The sequence below is a fragment of the Emydura macquarii genome, unplaced genomic scaffold, assembly GCF_026122565.2.
Source record: "Emydura macquarii macquarii isolate MOO-44397 ecotype Brisbane River unplaced genomic scaffold, CSIRO-AGI_Emac_v2 contig_587, whole genome shotgun sequence".
In the NCBI taxonomy this organism is placed as follows: domain Eukaryota; kingdom Metazoa; phylum Chordata; order Testudines; family Chelidae; genus Emydura; species Emydura macquarii.
In genome coordinates this window covers 15,429,476-15,449,068 of record NW_027130724.1, presented here as the reverse complement: position 1 = coordinate 15,449,068, position 19,593 = coordinate 15,429,476, and the positions used below count along the sequence as shown (strand labels likewise).

Below are 19,593 nucleotides of genomic sequence, written 5' to 3'. Positions count from 1 at the left end.
AGTCAGTTGGGTCTTCCTTGCATACTTTCCAGCATCCTCTTACTCCCTCTTGTCGGAGAGAAGGGATGGGGGGGAGAAAAAGCCTCCCGCTGAATCTTATGCACAGTCCAGATTCTTCCCCTGTAGATCCCTCAGTCCCAGAAGCTGCAGCCAGTTTCCCTTGCACTCTTCCCCTGCTTGCCTGTCAGCATCTCCTTTTAAAAAGGCCCTCCATTTGGAGGAAGGCCTGCAGTTGCTGAGGGGCAGGGTCTTCTTGGCCCAATACTGCTCCATTACTCCTTTAGTCTTAGTGAGGGGTCTATGAACCCCATCACATTGACATAGAAATTGTGAGGATAAAATCCATTATGATTGTGAGGTGTTCAGATACTACAGTAATGGGGGCTAGATAAGTACCTACAGAGTATATCTGAGTACTGAGCTTGTACTTAACAGGACTCTGGAATTCTGAGGTCTTAACATGAAAGATGTTACTCTATTGCTTAGTACAAATCCATAACACTTCCTTACTACTCTACAGTAAACAGGCTATTCTGTAAATACATCCACGCTGTCTAAAAATACAACTGGCAATCTTTTAATTTAAAGGATGGGATTGATTTCCTTGCCTCTGAGAGAGATCATCCCCATTTTTGGTTACTGCTGATCCCTTATTCAAAGAGACTTCTGAATATCACATTTATCTTTGAAATGCACCCGATTATACAAAGTGGCTGAAATGCTTCTCTATAGGCAGAGTTCCCCAATAACAGTTCATTTAAGTGAATTCACCTGTAAATCCCAAACCACATCTCTGCATTTCAATGTGCTTTCCTTTCTCTTATGCCTTGCCAAGGCTAGCAACATTTGCTCTTCAGTTCACTAGGAGTGTTGTTCCATCAGTGGCATAGTATGAAACGTACATATTATGAAACTGAGCAATGTTACTAGTGTCTGTTCTTTTCAGGCTGGCTCATTTTCTTCTGCCTTTTGCAGTCCTACACAATTGTGGGGTGGGTGTGATCTGTCAATGGGGAAGATAAGAACTAGGACTGGATGTGCAAAGGAAGGTATTGGTGAAGTGATCTGTTCCAACCAAATAATAATTTCAGTTTATTCCAAGCCTTAAATTTGTTCCTAAACTACCAGAATTTTTCCGACTATCTATAATAACCCAGCCCTGTCCTATGGCAGAACCAAAGGAAGACCTGGGGGAATATGCTAAAACTAAACTGTTATGAAACTAGTGGCTTAACATGCGAGTAGAATAGTAAACAGAAGTCACAGAATTTAGAAAACCATAATGAAAAAATAACAAGTATTGTTAGCTGGTATGACAATGAAACCTGTTTAATACCTTGCAGTTTAAGTGTATATTCAATGGCTGCACTGAAATAACCTCTCATGGTGTTTTTAGGGCCAAAGCTCGTACATACATGTATGTGCCCACAAAGCACCCATTTAATTCATTAGATAAAACCCTCCAGTTCCTATTATGACAAGACTCCCATTAAAATCAGTGAGATCAATATCCTCATCTGAGGGCACAGGGCTTAATCCTTGGTCCTTATTCTACCTCCTTTGCATTGCTGAGGTTGTATCAAGCAACTGGAAAGCTGTCCTGAAGGAGCAGCCAAGGATTCCCTCTGACACAGGGGAATCCTCAGGACAGCAAAGCCAGCATAGTTAATTCAATGCCCCAGCCCCTCCTGTCCACAAAGGGCCATGTTAGGGGCAGAGAGTACTAGAGAGGAAGTGTGTCATGAGCAGAAGGAAATGGGGCAGAATGCACATGACTATCAGATTATTAGCGGACATAACTAAGAGTAGCCCTGAGGCTGCTCTAAGTTATACCAAGAGCTGTTTCAACTCTTGGCTGGCCCAGGATCAGGAGCTTAGAAAGATGGCATAGAACTCACTGCACCAAGTGGAAATTCAATGAAGTTGAGAACTGAGCCCAGAGAGTGGCCTTCAGAGAACACAGGGTTGAGATTTAAGAATTCTTTTGCCACATATTGAAAAAAACCTTCGGTAATGGGAAGAGAATGCTTCTGAATGATATTTTACTCTAATAGTATATATGTTTGTTAAACATGGGAGGCATTTCCTGCACTTTGCTGAATTTTTAGCTGTGAACAGGAAAGAGTTGTTCCTCTTTTTAAAATGAAAGGTCAAGACTTATTTTAACAGAACACACATATCCTGCATTTGCGAAGTATTTCTAGCCTTTGCCATAAATGTGGCTCACTGTAAACAGTGTTGCAGTGTTTAATGATTAGATAATAAATACAATAGGCATGGCACTGTCTTCCTGGCACTCTGTTTTTCCTAAATTTTTCATACTAAAAACAAAGGAGAGACTGTTTCCTTATTCTTTCTGTTTAGCTGTCTTTTCCCTTTATCTATTGTAGCAATTCATGTCTTAGTCACTTTCAGTAAATGCGGTTAGAGAGGGCTTATATTTCTTTCTAAGCACCAAAATGTGAATGAAATGAATATTTCAAAGATGGTTTGTTAGCCAGTTGCAGTCAATGAGAGTGTCAATGAGCCTGTTGACTTCACTGAGGATTGGATCAGACCCAAACTGCAGTTGTAGTCAGAACTTGTTTATGTAAAAGTAAAAAGTACCCCCATCTTCCTCAGATCTCCTTTCTGTGCATAATCACTCATGTCTAATGAATTCAGTGACTAAATACGCTTATTAAGTAAAGTACTTACTTTTTATTCCTGTAATTCTGCAGAACCAACCTAGTTATGAGAAACTGAGCTGGATTCTGTTGTAACTGTGCAACAGAGGGCAGAATTTGGCTTGCAAAATCTTTACTAATGGTGATGATACACTAGCCAAAAACAAACCAGTTTGACTTTCAAAGGTTAGGTCAAATTTGCAGGGCTGAAAATTAGAAAACTTTTTTTCTTACCACCCTACTACAAATACCCATGAAATATTGCTTCACAAAACACAATTTCAACATGTGAACCAGAAATTTATATTGCAGAGGGAAGGCCTACAGATTTAGGTCCTCTTCAATAGATAGTGCATTTAACAAGGCCGCCTGCTCTACTGTTACACTTCAGTTCGTTAGCATTGGTTATTATGGACCCTTTGTTATTAATACTTAGCATTTGTGTAGTATTTTACATGTTCAAAGCACTACACAGACATTAACTAATTAAATCATTGCAACACTCTTGTGAAAGAGGGATGGGAGATATTATTGTCCCCATTTTACAAGTAGGAAGTTTGAAACAAAGATGTTCTGACTACCTGAAAGCCACACAGCAAGACAGTGGCAGAGCCAAGATTAGAACTCCGAGCCTTCTGATTTCAGGCCATTTTGGGAACAAACTTCTGAGGCACATAATGTAATAGAGGATGATATACTGCAGTTTTATTTAAATTGCAATATGTATCATGAAAGTTATTTGTTTCTGTCCTCTGTATTAACTAAGAAGGGATGGGGGAAAGAATCCTACATTTCTAAACATACATATTGTTGTTTTCACATTATTTCAATGAAAACAATATAGGCCCTGACTATACTGCATTTCTCAGGAGGCACAGCCAAGCAGGTGAGTAATATCATCTTTGTAACTCCTGGATTCTGGACTGTTTCTAGGTCAAGTTTGGGTCTCAGCATAAGTTAGAGCACCCCCAGAGAATTCTCCTTGGCCCTGAAGGCCAACCCAGGCTGCCTGTAGGTTGCCCCATGCCTAGAAATGCCAGAATACTCTGCATCTCTTGCCCCCAGCACACCCCAACACCAGGGGCTACAAGGAAGGACACAGCCTCATGCCACTCCTACACTTGAGATATTCCCAGGGGCCATTCCATCCTCCTTGTAAAGCTAGGGCAACGCAAAGGGGTCAGAGTAAGGATCTGGAACCTGGCCTACAGAGTGGAATATATTCAGATATACAGATCTATTCAATGAAGAGTCACATTTATAAACATGTGTTCAGCTTTTTAAAAAAAATGCTCTATTGGAATATTAGCTTGTAATCTAAATGTTTAGTGTGTGGTATATATACAGCATCCCATTCATTCCATCTATATTGCACACAGAGGTTTTAGTGAATGATATAGACTAAAAGAAGACAGCTGAAAATTCCATCACAAAGACAGCAGCATGCTAATAAACCCTTTCATACTTACCTTTCTCACATTATAAAAGTCTCGATGGGGATTACTCTTCAGTTCTTTAAATTCAGACATTTCATTTAGCATCTCGTGCAAACTGAATTTAGATTCTAAAAAGTTAAGTCGTCTGTGGCAATATGTTTTTCTGCAGAAGAGAGATGCTTTAATTATGATCAAACTACTCAGATTTTAAGCTTTAAGATTGTAAATTACTTTCAGAGTGAAACAGTCATTAGATATATCCATATTTTAATAAGGCTCAGACATGTGATTTATCAGATCTATGGATGAAAAGGGCTAGGTATCATTATAAATTTTGATTTGGTGGTTACCAAATATTAGGCCCTAAATTTCATTTGATACCAAATATGAATCCAATTAATAAAACACTAATATAATGTGCCGGGACGTTCTTATTTATAGAGCAGAGAGAACTACAAGGACACTGAAGGAACGTATCTGGCCATGATTTACTCCCTTTTTGCATGTTATATTTTTCATTTTTAATATTTTATCTCAGCACTGTACTTCTGTGGAATTTCCAGTTTCAGTTTTGGCACATGATTGGAAAAAAGTACAAAAAATATGTAAAATGGCAGAGGAGCTAGAACTAGGGGTGCTGCTGAACCCCGTGGCTTGAAGTGGTTTCCATTATATACAGGGTTTACAGTTTGGTTCAATGGCTTTCAGCACCCACACTGTAAAAACTGTTGCAGCATCCCTGCAAAATGGGAGATGTATAAGCTAACAAATACTACCACTCAGATGCTAAATATCACCATCAAACAGAACAAACCATATTCTTACACAATAGACGCAATCTGTAAACAAGACTATTAGTACAATATGGAAACATAGGTTATTTTCAACTAGAATAGTTACTCCTCAGGATATGATCTACTGTAAATGTGACTTTAGATTTTGGTGCCTTATAAACGGTACATGAATTTGCCAGTATTTTATCACTACGTCTTTTGCTCCTTTTTGAGTCTTGTTCTTCTGTTTTTCACTCTCTCAAATTGTTTCACTTTCACCCTTTTTATTCTATGTTTACCACTGATTTTTTTTTCTCTGGAATGGATATAAGCGACAGCAAGGCAGGTGCTGGGAATACAGAGATAGTTTGGTGTGGTTAGGCTAAGGGAAAGTTTATGCTGACAAAGTTACTGAAAAGACTTTCTTGTGATTGGTTTCTGTTCATTCGGAGGTGGGTGGCAGTGTGGTAAAGACTAGTCTGAAGAAGTGAAAAAGCTCTGGAGAGCTTGTTCCTGTTTTCAGTCTCGCAAATGGGGTTTCAACATAATCTACAGAGAGGGTTTAGACTGTTTCTCTCTTTGGTTTGCTTAAAGTGACAACAGGTACCCTGCCAGAAGGAAGGGTTTAGAACTGGGTTTATTTCAATTTTTGCTACTCCATGAATATCTTACACTCTCTCTTAAAGAGAAAGTAGGCTAGCTTATCAGCTTGTGAATGATTTGGCCACCCTTAAAGGGAGAGGATCTAGGGCATGCGGTGGTTGTGAGGAAAACAAATGGCTTGATAGGATAACCCAGACTACTGCTTTTTTTTAGGATCCAAGACTGAGACTCCAAGGAGCAGGTCTCACTGGCATGCTCTTCTTCTTGATATTGGGGTACTGTGAGGCTAATGTGAGGAACTAACGTGCTGTTTTCCTGCCTCCTGACTGAAGATTTTTAAGTGCTGCATTCATTTCTTTTACATCAAATGCACAAATCTTCATTATTCAACAAAAACACTGACATTCGAATTATATAGTAGTGGTGACATGCAAAGTTCAGGTCCCACACTTCACAAGGTTCAGTCAGATTTGACTTGAAATGTGTTTTATATAAAACTAGTTCACGCTTCACCATGCATAGTATCAAGAGGCTAAATATGCACTTTTAAAATATATTGCAATATATCTTTAAGGTTTTTCTGTTCATTGTAAGGCATTAACATTTCACTGTATCTCCCACCCCTGGAGGGTTAGATACACAATGGATGTAATGCAAATTCTTTGGGCATGAGCAGTCTCATAAAAGAGATTGCTGCTGAACTGAAAAGTTATCAACTTTTTGGAAAAGCATGGTAGTAAACATACGTACGTTGGACCATCTGCAATGAGAGTAAGAACATGGCTGAGGTCAAGTGTGTAAGTCTCCAGGTCAGGATATGGCAGACTACGGGGCTCATTGAGTTCCATCATTTCTTTGTTGTCATAAACAAAGAGAATGCCTCCTTGCATTTTGACAATATAATCCAAATTGCCTGGAGCATCATCAAGGTTGTAAGGATCCTCTAGTTCTGTTGGGGGTGGATGGAAATCTGTGAAACAAGCTTGATGTCAGAACTATGTCAGAGAAGTAACCTATTTGAAAGGCAAAATAGTTACAGAAAGAAATAATATTTTTAGTTTCTGCTCTAGAAAGAAAAGATTTAACAAACTGATTTGAAATCGATCTATTAAAAGCATGTGGGTAGTTACTCTAAAGGACCTACAGTCACAGCACAGTTGGCATTATTTTGACCAGCTTCATTATATTTAACTGCAGTTCTGTTTTTTTATAAGCTATTAAACTTTATATTTTAATTCTAATACACTATTTTAAGTCTTCTGATCAGATGGACTTCAAATGCTACACATCACCCCCACCATAATATAGTTCAAGGTATACCTATGTCTCAATACAACTTCAGAAACTATTTCAAAAAAAGATTGGGGATGAAAGTACAGTTGGGATCTTTGAGTAATAATGTGCTTACTGACTGCCTTTCCATGACTAATAGTCCCCTTTCACTTTCTTGTTACGGTGCTTTGGACGTGTTCAAGCACTAGTGAATCAGCAGTTCCAATACTGATACATTGGTCAGAAAGAAATAAGATACACTCTCCTCCCTCCATGTCATGCAGTGAGATAAGTAAGTATGTACAATAAACTTTCACCCAATGATGAATATGCTCCATACTTGGCAAAAATAGGAAATAACCAAGACCCAAAGTGTTTCCTAAACTTTACAGCATAGACCAAACCTCTTCTGCATAGTCAAATAAATCTGCTTGTATTTTTATAAAACATTCCTTATTTTCATGCTCCTCTGCTTTTGGTCAGAACCAGGAAATGCAGAAGCCAAAGTGACAACAGTTTTCCCTGTAGTTATTCCAGTATAACTAAAATCAGGAATTACCAGAAAGGTAGTGAAAGGACCTGTTTTAATGAGATTTTTAGTCTTTAGAATTTACAATTCCTTAAGGTTTGAATAATTTGGATTCAAATCATCTAAGCAAACTTTTGGGTGCTTATCTAAACTGAATCTCCAAAGCCTTTGCCCATCACTAATTAGTGATTAGATCATATCCTCTCTTAGTGTGTCTCACTAGCGTAACTAGCATAAAGTGTATTGCAACCGCAGTTATAGCTGATCTAAGTCAATTAAACCGTGCCTGGACTTAATACTAAGTAGTCTGAATGATAACCAGATCATGCATTGAATCTTAGCTTAATAGACTAGGAAGGACAGGGAAGTTACACATACTTGCCATTCCTTTTTGAAGCTACAGCACCTGAAGATGTGTGTTGTGAATTGATACCAGAAGTGTCGCAATGGTAATTAAGTATTCAAATTCACAACCACCTGGATACAACTTACACAAACAAAAACTTTATTTTAAAGAGACATTGACAACTTAAATCACAACCTTAAAAACATCTTTTTACTTAATAATTACTAATACCTTAGAAATAGCCACTATAAGAGAGGACAACCATTTAAAGAATGTCTCTTTCCAGCCAGATTCATGGCAAGGATGTGGCTAGGTCCAACAAAGACTAAGCCTGTAATATGTTTGTGGCTGTTTAACAATATACTCTCTCATATTTCCAGGGATGCAAAATAAATGTGGTCCCTAAAATCAGGTCTGGCAGGTCCAAAGGACTGACCTGCTTCTTTACACCCCAACACAAATGGGGTCTTTCCCTCATTAATGTAAATTACATTTTAACTACTTTGTTTTCTGTTTGCTGCAAATATTAATGTCAAGAAATTTCAGTGTGTCTTCAGGTATTTCTTTAACTAGAGGTGCTCCAAATCAAAACCCCACATCCAAACCTGCCTAAACTTCAGGGAAGTTTAAATTCAGAATGCACTTTGCAGCTTGAGTCCCTAATCTAATGTTTGTTTATTCAGACTGGAAAATAAATTACAGAATGTAGCCTTTTTATTTTAAATAGAAACAATTACAGAAATCAAATTACACTATCTACAGTGTGATAGTGTGTTTTCTTTATTAAAAAAGGGAAACCTATTGTACCTGGACATACTTCATCTTCCATCTTCCATTTTTCATCTTGCATAGTGCATAAATACTGTGCTGTTGTTCTTGGAAAGCGATGGTAAGCAAGGCGCGAATACTTCTCTCGAATTAGCAGAGCTTTCACCAGGCCCTTCGCAGCCTGTTCGTAATCATCAACAGTAACCTGAAAAGAGAAGGTGTATAAATACTGATGGAAGAAAAACAGGAGAAGCTATAAAAAGTCATTTTTAGTCACTCATTTGAACATACTTGGGCAATAACAAGATTTTTATTTCCAGAAGTGTAAGCATTTGTAGGATTTGGATCTAAGGCCTGCATCCACAAAGTGACTTAGACATTGCAATGCTCAGCCTACTTCTAAGTGTCTAGAAAATCACAGGAACAACACTGTGATACATAAAGCCAAGTTAGGTGCCCAAACAATGAATGGAGAGTGATAGGAGTCTCAGAATGTGATTCACAAAAGGCAGTGGGAAGCTGCCTAAGCTAGCCGGTGGGAGATACCTATGAGAGGAATTCCAGAGGGGTAGCCGTGTTAGTCTGTATACAGCAAAAACAACGAGAGTCCTGTAGCACTTTAAAGACTAACAAATGTGGAATGTGTCCTAAGCCCTGCTACCCTACAGCGATAGGTGCCTAAACCCAATGCTGCAGAAAGGCACCTAGCTCTGCTAGCAATCCATGAATGGGAACTCACCACCTAGAGTCATGTGGCTAAGTCATTTCTTGTGGCAATGAATTAGGCACCTGCCCTTGTTCTATACAAAATGCTGCCATCCAGCTAGTAACTATTAGTCCAATGGTTAGAGCATTCATTTGGGATATGGGAGACCCAGGTCCAATTTTCCTTGCTCTGGCAGAGATAGAGAAAGAATTTGAATAAGAAAATTTCTCACCTCTCTGGAGAGTGTTCTAATCACTAGGTTTTGGGATATTCTGATATGAGGCTCCCTAAATCTCTCCTCCTGAAACTCTTCCACTGTGTATAAATAAGGAGTGAGTGGAGGAGGGTGACTGGACCCTGAGTCTCCCATCTCTGCAGTGGATGCCTTAACCACTGGACTACAGTCATTTTCTCTCTCTCCTGCCAAATGACTATGCAAATATTTATCCACAGGGAACAGTGGAGCCTAAACCCCAGACTTAGTTCCCAATCCACAAAGGTACTTAGGTGCCTAAGTGACTTCCCCAAGGTCACAAAAAAAATTGGTGAAAGAGCCAGAAGTTAAAACCAAGTGTTGTTAGTCCAAATCCAGTGCTTTAACCACAAGGGTATTCTTCCTTCCATGGACTTTCCTTCCTCCCATCTTGATATGCTAAAGCACATATTCAATGCCTTGTTACATGCTATATCTTTTTCTTACCAATTAATATACACAGCAATAAATAATCTGGGGCAAATTCTGCCTCATCACACCTATACAACCCTATTGACTTCAATGTGAGTTGTCAAAGTGTAACAAGAGGGCCATAACAGACAATCATTCCACACTGCATGAGTCATCTCTCTCTCTCTCTCTCTTCTCCTGTCCCCCCCCTCGCTTTCCCTCTCAGAATACTAAAGGGAAAAAAATGGATAGATTTCTTACCCCAGCACAGTAATCCCCACTGATTGTAACTCTCTGAAACTCCGGAACTGTATATGGCACTTGGACTGGCTGAACAACACCTGGAAGAATTGGAGTTGCGGGAGAGGAAACTGGACTGACTGATGGTGCTGTCCAATCTTGGGTTGGAATTTGTAATGACAAGGACTGGGACCGAATCATCTTGAAACTTTTCTTCCTAGGAATTCACGGTATAAATAGTTACATATCAGAAACCAGTCTATATAGCAAAGAAGTATTTCATTCTAGAAGGCTTTCTGTAGCATGACAAAGATTTCAAATGATTTGAAAATGTTGGTTTATTAAAAATAAGTTTTGAAATGTTTAGTCCGATGATATTTCTGACACTTGTAGTATGCTACATACAATTATATATACCCCTCTGCCTCCTTCCCCTCCACACACACACAATATGCCCAGATTATTCAGAAAATAGGTAATTGAAAGCTGATGTGCAGATTTTATTTTGTGTTGCAGCAACATCACTTCTCACAAGTGAGAGATCAATGTCATTGTAATCAGTGAAAATATATTCACTATACCTGTGCTTACTATAGCAGGAGTTCAGAAATTTCTGACTTTCTTAAAACACCGTTTTAACACCAGAATTTAATAACGTGGCAGATAGAAATGTGAGTTGGTGTGTACTGGGTAAGGCAAGTGGTTATGTACCATCAAAAGTTATCACATGGGCTTCTGATTCACAGTAAAAGCTGCAGGGTTTTAAAAAATATCTAGTTGACAGGGATGGTTTCATTTAAAAGAACAGGTGTTTCTTAGATGATGTATTGTAAATAGCAGTGGCATGTTCTGTCCATATGAGGAAAATTGCTTTAGTTTGCTGAATGTAAAGCATCCAATCCTGTTGAAATCATTGGGAATTTGGCCTTTTACTTCATTGAAAGCAGGAGTGATATAAGAAAAACAAATCCCTATTTTAAATTATTGTTTTAGTATATCACATGAGGTGTCCAATACAAAATTAAAGACCACCTCAACAGGCAAACTTTTTCCTGATCCCTTGCTAAAGACAAGTTTAATTGAATAATGGCTATACATAATATCCTGTGTGTGTTGTGCGTGCGCATCAACTGCTGAAATCCACTAATTAAACGCTTATGATTTACCTTCAAAATATCTCAGCCAATATCATCAGCATGTTGATAGTGGAATTAAATTGCTTTTCTGCCTTCCTTCCCTACTACATTATGGTAAAAAACACAGTCTATATTTAAGTAATTGTAGTAATTTTTTTCTTATAGATTAATAAAATGAATGTGTATTTTTAGAACATCATGTTTGTTGAATACATGGCAATCTAATATATTATTAAATCTAATATGGCATTTTTCTCTGAGTTAAGGGATCCCTAATAAAAACCCACTTGAGCCCTTGACACTTTTCAGTCTCTCCTTCAATGATAAATGTCAAGCATTTGTTGTCATCTATTTTTATAGGGCAAAAACAAAAACATTTAACACTGCTGTAAATTTCTAGATATGTTAAAATGCAACATTGTGAGACTGAAAATCATGTTTTCAAAAAACAAACACAACTTCCTTAAGTGTATTGTTGATTATTTATACTGAAAAAATCTTAAAGTTTATATTTGCCTCTCGCTAGCGATGCTGTTTGTTAAACTTGTGTATTAGAAATTCCTATGCTATTACTGGGAGTACATGTCATGGGATGATCTCACCAACCCAGGATCCTTCCACAACTCAGTAAAAGGCCACTCCCCAGGTCATCTGCAACAGGAGCCACAAAGGGTCCTTACAAGGGGATGTAAACCACATGTTAATGTGCGTACATTCCATGACCTTGAAATGGTCTCTATATAATCAATCCTGGGGCAGATTATTCCCTTGTTAATGGACCAGAACAAGCAGGTGCTACGTACCTGCAATTTCCCATTGATTTATTTTAAAGAGTATTGCAAGTGAAGAACAACTCTCAGGAGTTGATCTAATAACAATATATTTGTGAGGGGGGGTGATGTGTGTTGTGCTTGTCACAATCTGAATACAAGCAAACTCTAAAACTTGCAACTTTTCAAGGCAGTTTGTTGCAAGCCATGTGCCAGAGTTTGACCCTTTGTCTATATTAGTAATGCTACTTCTTTCTGTTCTGTAATATATATTTGTACAATAAAGAATCTTTTAAATCAGTGGTTCTTAACCTTTCCAAACTACTGTACCCCTGAAGCCTGAGTCCCACCCCCACGGGGCTGAGGCATGTAACTTAGGCAATTGCCTGGAGCCACAGGGGCACCATGAAACTTTCTTGCCACCCCCAATACCAGCTCTGCACTTGCGACCCCTCTAAACCCCCAGGTTGAGAAACACTGTTTTAAATGGTCATTGCTAGCACTACCATAATTACAGTGTCACCTTAACAACCTGACACCACTAGAGCCTGCAGAGGGCTTCAGAGCAACATATAATTTAAGAGCAGATGGAAAATAATATGGAGGAAATAAATATTCAGTATTACAACTTCAAGGAACAGATGTGTAGTAAAGCAGCACATTCTAAATCATACAGCACAGGTTGCTGACCTCTGCATTCAAGTATCATGGATGAGTATCACGCCATTTGTCATGTATTCCTGTATATAATTCTAAAATCCATTTTAAACAAATTTTCCATGAAAACAGTGGCTACTGAACAAACCTCTTAACTGTCTCCAGAGAATGCTGTTCTGCCAACTCCTTCTGCAGTTCCCTCTCTTTAGCCTCTTTCTGCCCAATAGGACAGTCTTCAGGCACAGTGAATAATGACAAGGCATCTTTGCTGTCTTCTTCTTGCAGAACTTTAGCAAATACCTTTTCTGCTAAAAGCCGCACCTGCTCATCAACCTCAGAAATGTTCAGCTTTGGAAATTGCCTAGGCATCTCGGCTAATAAGAAAAAACAAACCAGTTCACAGAATTGTAACTAAAAGTTTAATAAAACAATGTAATTATTTTTCATAGCATTTCTACTGAAACTAAGATAAGAGTTTAGAGAGTGAGAAAAAAGTGTGCATGCATATAATTTACAGCACACCGGCTATGAAGGGACTTAACAGCAGTCAATAGGACATAAAGCAACAATTAATCTTTCATAAGAATAAAGGGAATTCATTGAGCACATTTGTTTTGGAGAACAGGTTAATTTGTGAATTAGGATAAAAAAATTTTTTTTTTAAATTCAAGCAGAAGGTAAGTTGTTACTTTCTGATGGAAGTAACATTTCTAAGGTTCAAATTAATTTAGATATAAACACAACTGCCTTAAGGCTGGTTGACGAGAATGAGACTGAATGAAATGCCTGATTGAATGAATGCCATTTCTGTGGCAGCTGATCATGTGGAAGAGGTTAAGATGAGATTTCCACTGCTGAGAATAGTAGACCCTCGCTATGACGCCCTTCACAATAGCGAACCTTGGGCTATTGGGAATGTGGTGCCTGACCTCCAGCCCCACCTGCTGTGGTGGGAGGCAGAGTGCTCCTCCAGCCCTGGGGCCATGGTGGGGGCGGAGGGGCAGACTGCTCCTCTGGCACCAGGACTGCAGGCGGAGGGTCGGAGGAGCACTGTCAGCTCCTGCTGGGGGCAGAGGAGCATTCTGCCCCTCCCCACTGTGGCCCCAGGGCAGGAGGAGCGCTCTCTCCCACCATGCCCCTGGGGCCGGAAGAGCACTGTCAGCACCAGCTGTGGCCCAGGGCCAGAGGAGCTGTCCCCTCCCACCCCATAATGAACCCCTGAGTATACCGAACAAGTGGGTTGGATCCCCAGGGGTTTGTTATAGTGAGTGTGTACTGCAATGCTGCCTGGGCTGAAGGATTTATCCTTGTATTTATCTTCTGGATTGTTCGTAGGATATAGAGAAAGCAAGTATTATGATTGATAAGGATGTTCACTTGCACTAATCCTTTCATGTGATCCACTATCTTGTGTCACAATTCAGGGCAACTGCACCTGTATTTTCCCTCAGTGGTCCAGCAAAGGCACCCACTCTCAGGCTTCCAGCTTCCCAGCCATTGCCTTTCTTGGGCTGATACCCTGGTCAGAAGGGAGATATGGGTATTTCCAGGCTGCCCAGTCCCTAACTATACTGTGTTACTCCCAGCAGAGACAGGCTGTGAAGCACACCTGCTTGCTTTCACTTCAGAGACTGATGACAGAATGATTGTTAACAGGTATAAGTGACCACACCATTATTTTTATGCAAACCTATTTTATTTTTAAGGTAAAAGCATTACAAAGAAAACTTATTAAAACAGTAAAAGAACCTACACATATGCTAAGAAGCCTTCCAGACACCAACCCAGTTCTGACATGGGCTCTATCAGGAGCAGTCCTACCCCACCCTAGGGGTTTTCTTGTCACTACAAGTTCATCACAGCTTCAGCTCAGAACAAGCACACGGTCTTATGGAGCGTCAATAGATCCCATCCTTCCAGCCTTTCCCTAAGAATTAGGGCCTGCCGGGACTTGGAGGAGGGGGAAATGGGGAGGCAGAAAGAGTGAGCTCAGTGGGGGGGAGGCCAGAACATGCCCCTCCAAAAAGGGTCACATATAAATTTCTGTGCATGCCCCTGCTTGCCAGAATTTGTGCTTCTAAGGATTTGACTTACAGTTTTTAAAAGGATGACTTTTTGTCTCTAACTACCTCTTTTATTCTGTTTAACCATTTTGGTAGGGTTTTTTTGGTCCTTTTACTGATTTTTGTTTTTAATTTAGAGTATACATAGTTTGCACATCTATTTTGGAGTTTTTTAAAAGTTTCCATGGCTTGCAGCATTTTATGCTTGTGACTTGTAATTTCCATTGAATGAGCCACCTCATTTGTGTATTGTTCCCCTTTTTGAAATTAAATGCGGCTCTGGTGGGTTTCTTTGGTACTTTCCCCCATACAAAGATGTTAAATGGTCATTATTACCAAGTGGTTCAGCTATATTCATCTCTTGGGCCAGGTCCTGTGCACCATTTAGGATTAAATCAAGAACTGCCTCACTTTTTGTGGGTTCCAGGACTAGCTGTTCCAAGAAGCAGTCATTAAAGGTGGTCTACTGGATATCTTTATTCATATTTTGCACTCGATCCAAAGCCCAATGAAATCAATGGAAAGACTCCCATTGATTTCAGTTCTGGCCCTTATTAAACTTTTCTGTTTAGCAGCAATATGATAACACCTAATATTAAACTTTCACAAAATCAAGTATAATCATAAAACAACTTCTATATATATGGTTGGCCTAGTGATGCAGTGACAATGCAATATGTTTCATCAGAGATATCCAAATTAAGCTTCTAATTTCAGTTTCTCACTCTCAAGTTTCATTAAAGGCCTAGGAGTCTCTCTATTGACCTCAGTAGACATAGTTGTCAACAATAGTTACATTCATTGTTGTTGCAGCTGTGTCAGTCCCAGGATATTAGAGAGACAAAGTGGGTGAGGTAACATCTTTTATTGGACCAACTTCTGTTGGAGAGAGAAACAAGCTTTTGAGCCACACAGAACTTGTCTCTTGCACCAACAGAAGTTGGGTCAATAAAAAATGTTCTCACCTATCTTTTCTCTCTAGCAACAGTTACAAACACAAAAATAACTGCTGACAATAGTAACAGTAACAAGGACTTCCTAGGCTGCCTAAGTGAGCATTGGAAATAGTTCACAGCTAGTGAACATGGGACCAAATCAGCTCCATTAAAGACACTAGTCCTAGTCGAACATGGAGCTGAAAATGGTTTTGTCTCATCTATATTAGCAGTGACACTGTTTTCATCAATGGTTGAGCAGGGATCCACTGCGGAACAATCCTTGGATATGTATACTGACGCCATCAGATCGATCTATCTGGATTGATTGAGCGGAAGTGAAGACCCGCTCAATCGATCCATAAGTCGATTCAAATTAAACCACCTCCTCAAAAGGCGTAGCGCTGAGTCGATGGGAATGCATTTCCCGTTGGCGCAGCACAGTGGAGACAGTGCGCTAAAGGGAAGTTACGAAGGTGACACGAGTTATGCAAACTACAATGGCCTAGTCTACACTTACCCAGAAATTTGGCAACAGTCGACGGGAGTTACACAAGCTACGCAGAGTAGCTTGCATAACTCCTGTCGACTTCATAACTCCCCTTTATCATGCCATCTCCGCTGCACTGACGGGAAATGAGTTCCCTTCAACGCAGTGCTACACCTTTTGAGGAGGTGGTTTAATTGAATCGACTTCTGGATAGATTCAGTGGGTCTTCGCTTCCACTCAATCGTTCCAGATAGATCAATCTGAGGGTGGCAAATTTGAGAATACCCTCTGCGTAGCTTGTGTAACTCCAGTCAACTGCTGCAGAATTACAGGGGTAAGTGTAAACTAGGCCGTTGTCAGTGACTGATCGCTTTCCTAGCATAAAAATGGCCTTTGTTATAGAACTGTTAGAAACTGAAGTACAGTAGGAAACCTCTTGCATGATAAACTCTTGCTATACTTCAATATTTAGACCATTCTGATTAACAAAGTGAATTTTAAGACATTACAAAAAACAGTCAACTTTCCACTTTATGTGAATACATATATAAAATGAACTCCTATTTGCCTCTGACACTAAAATACTTTTCTTCATGCAGCACTTGATCCTGCACTCCCTGTTCAGGCAAATGAGAGATGCAGGCACTGTGTTTTTGAAGTAGGCTGCATTCTGTTTTACATTAATAGTTCAGTTCACATCACTGAAGAAAACTTAGTAAATCTAAAAATAGAGAAGTGACACTTCACACACTATTCATGCACATTCTAATCTCCCTGAACTGGGTTGGGGAGTGGATACATTTCAATATTTACTGCACCCTTAAAAATAAATAAATAAAATTGCTAGGTGGAGGATTCAATTTCCCATCGTGAAAGTGACTCACCCCCTAGTGATTTGGGAAAGAGGGAATGATGAAACATTTTATCCACCTTGGAAGGTGCGGCTGAACAGAAAACCCTGTGTCCTTTCCTGACACCTTTTTCTGTTAGCCCAAGATTTGCTGTTGTTGCCTTCATTAACTTGTTAGGGAGTGTTACTTCTCAAACGTGTAGAGTGATAGAGGGCTGCTCTAGACGCTGCCTGACGGGATGATTATTTAAAAGATAATTACTGATCAAGAGGCGAGAGGGCTTGAATATACACTGGACTCATAAGATGGTCAGAAAATCAGATCTGCACCAGCCAGCATGAGGACGCCCATTCTGCTCCTCCAAGCAGGGACCCAAGGAGCACGGAGGTGAGGGGCCGAGAGGGGGCAATTCGGCCCTGGCCAGCTCCCTGATAGACCAGACTTGAACCGGGACCCTGCCGCCGCTTTCTGCCGGGCGATGACAGCGCGGGGCGGATGCGGCTACTGTGTTGCAATGTGCTCTGCAGCGGCTCCAAGGTCACCGTCTCCCTGGGCCAGAAGCCTCCCGCCGCCCCGGGGAAGGAGTCGGACTCACCTAGCGCCCCGGGGAAAGCCATGCTGGAGGCAGCGCCGGGCACCGGCAGGACGCAAGCGGGGCTGGGAAGAAGCCTTCGACGCAGGGGAGGAGGAAGCGCCCCGGCCCGGCTGGGGCCTTAGTCAGCCCGCTCCCGCAGCCCGGGGCTCTGCCTGGCCGGGGACTCGCCCTGCCCCTCGCCCTACAAGGGGCGCCGCAGCCTCCAGCTCGGCGCCCGGGGGTTATATTTAGCCGCCGGGCGGGCAGCGCGCCCCACCGTCCCCTGCCCGCGGGCAGCGCGCCAGCCCCGCGGGGAGCAGGGAGGGAGGGAGCCGGGCCGCCCCCAGCGGCTTCTTCCGCAGGGCACCAGCGGGGCTCAGCCCTTGAGGGGAAGCAGCGCCCCGCTGGGGAGGGAGCCCGGCTGCAAATGGGCCGAGGCGGCGGAGCCACCGTCTGGCCTCTTCCCCGGGGCCGCCAGGTGCCACTAGAGCGGCGGGGGAGGGAGCGGAGACAGCCGCCGGGCTGCCCCGCTGCAGCGGCAGGGGGCGAGCCTTGCTCCTACCTCCTGGGGTGGGGGGCGCGGGGCTCCCGGCAGCCGAGTCACCGGAGGGCGGTCGGCGCGCGACGGGCAGCCTGGTGCTGCGCTCAGCCGCGGGGAACTTCTTACAAGACAACGAGGCGAGGGCTCGGGGACTCTGGGGGTGGGGAGGGAGAAGGGTAGTAACCGGAGCTGGCTCCACTTCAGTGCCCCGAGCAGAAAAGCACCGCCCTGAGCTCTGCCAATAGGCAGCGGCGGCTGTGGCAGGGCTGAAACCGAGCCGGCCTCATAAACAGCATCCTCCCCCTCCCCTATCCCTTCACTGCAGCCGGTGTGGCGCGGGCTATTTCTTTACATACCAAGGCTTCAGGGTTTCCTCTCCCGTCAAATGCCTCTTCGCCTCCCAGACTCTTGGGGGTGGGTCGGGGGGTGACATCTCCTGGACACCTCCCAGCCCAGTGCGTCACTAAACGCTGCCATCTCTCAGATCAACGCCCTGGGCGCCACGCCTTTTCAGGGCACTTGAAAGCGGAAAATGTAGGGCCTGATCCAAAGCCTACGGAGGTCACTGGCAAGATTTCCTTTGACATCCACGGCTTCTGCCTCAGGCCCCCCCAAGCTTTCACAGCTTTCACTGACGCCCGTGGGAAGTTCGTTCCCAACACGTGTGAATGGTCATATGTAAATGCCTCTGGTTTAGCCATGCCTGGGCTCCTCGCTGTGTGTAAAGCAGCAGTCTAAGTCATTGTTTAATCAGGGTGTAAACTTGTTAAAACTTTGAGTCAACAATTATAAAAATTACCCAGATACATTTATAGAAAGACGCCAGTGCAAACATCTGCATTGTCTCTAATATCATTGTGCTCATGGTCATGAGAGCGGAACACACAACTCCACATTTATGGAAAACAAGATTTTTTTTTAACGTATAGTCCAATACATATAATTCTTCTCTCTTGTGTTTCCTGCTAAGGGGGGAAACTAGCCTTGTTGATACAGCACATTGAAAGCTCAAATAACCATGGATCACCATTTATAAGCCCCCTAATATCTAAAATAATTCAGCATTATCTTTTGAGTTCAGACTTTATGGCTGAGCAAAATGGATAAAGTTTTCCTACACCAGATTGGCCCACATTATCATGTGCCCAATCCTGCAGCTACTGAACACACAGAACTTCCAATGAGAGCAAACAAGGGGGGAAATCTTTCCCAAAATGTAAGAGGGATTGGATATTTTAATGGCAAGCATTTTGTTATGCAGTAGCAATGAATAGCTTGGTAATAATGAGGCATTTCATTTATAAATCTCAAATCACTTGAAACAGAGGCAAAGAGAAGCTAGGTGACTTGTCCGATAGCACATCGAAGGTAGAGTTGGAAAGAGAACCCAAGTATCCTGACTTATAGAAAAGTGCTCTTTCAAACAACTACACTATTTCCCTAATGTATCATGGAAGGTATACCCTTTTGTAAAGTATTTTGAGGTCAATGGATGAAAAGTGCCAAGAATATTTGTTAAACTATTCTCCCTGCTAGCTTGTTCTTTGCCTCAATTGAAAAATGCATGTGTGAG

At 41.6% G+C, this 19,593-nt stretch overlaps 1 protein-coding gene across 2 annotated transcripts in view; it reads right to left on the bottom strand.

The window, feature by feature from the left end:
* The window catches only part of AMPD3 (adenosine monophosphate deaminase 3), a 46,710-nt gene extending 28,316 nt beyond the window's left edge, over positions 1 to 18,394 (bottom strand). Inside the window, exons 1-6 of one of the 2 annotated variants that reach the window (XM_067540782.1) lie at positions 18,377 to 18,394; positions 12,715 to 12,940; positions 10,025 to 10,220; positions 8,433 to 8,598; positions 6,229 to 6,448; positions 4,136 to 4,265 (exon numbers count right to left, since the gene is read on the bottom strand). In XM_067540782.1, coding sequence (XP_067396883.1) covers positions 4,136 to 4,265; positions 6,229 to 6,448; positions 8,433 to 8,598; positions 10,025 to 10,220; positions 12,715 to 12,935 — 933 coding nt within the window. In that variant the 5' untranslated portion in view covers positions 12,936 to 12,940; positions 18,377 to 18,394. Of the gene's footprint in view, positions 1 to 4,135; positions 4,266 to 6,228; positions 6,449 to 8,432; positions 8,599 to 10,024; positions 10,221 to 12,714; positions 12,941 to 17,500; positions 17,523 to 18,376 lie in introns of those variants that run through there. The other variant, XM_067540781.1, reaches the window with a different exon arrangement.
* Between the last annotated feature and the right edge of the window lie 1,199 nt (positions 18,395 to 19,593).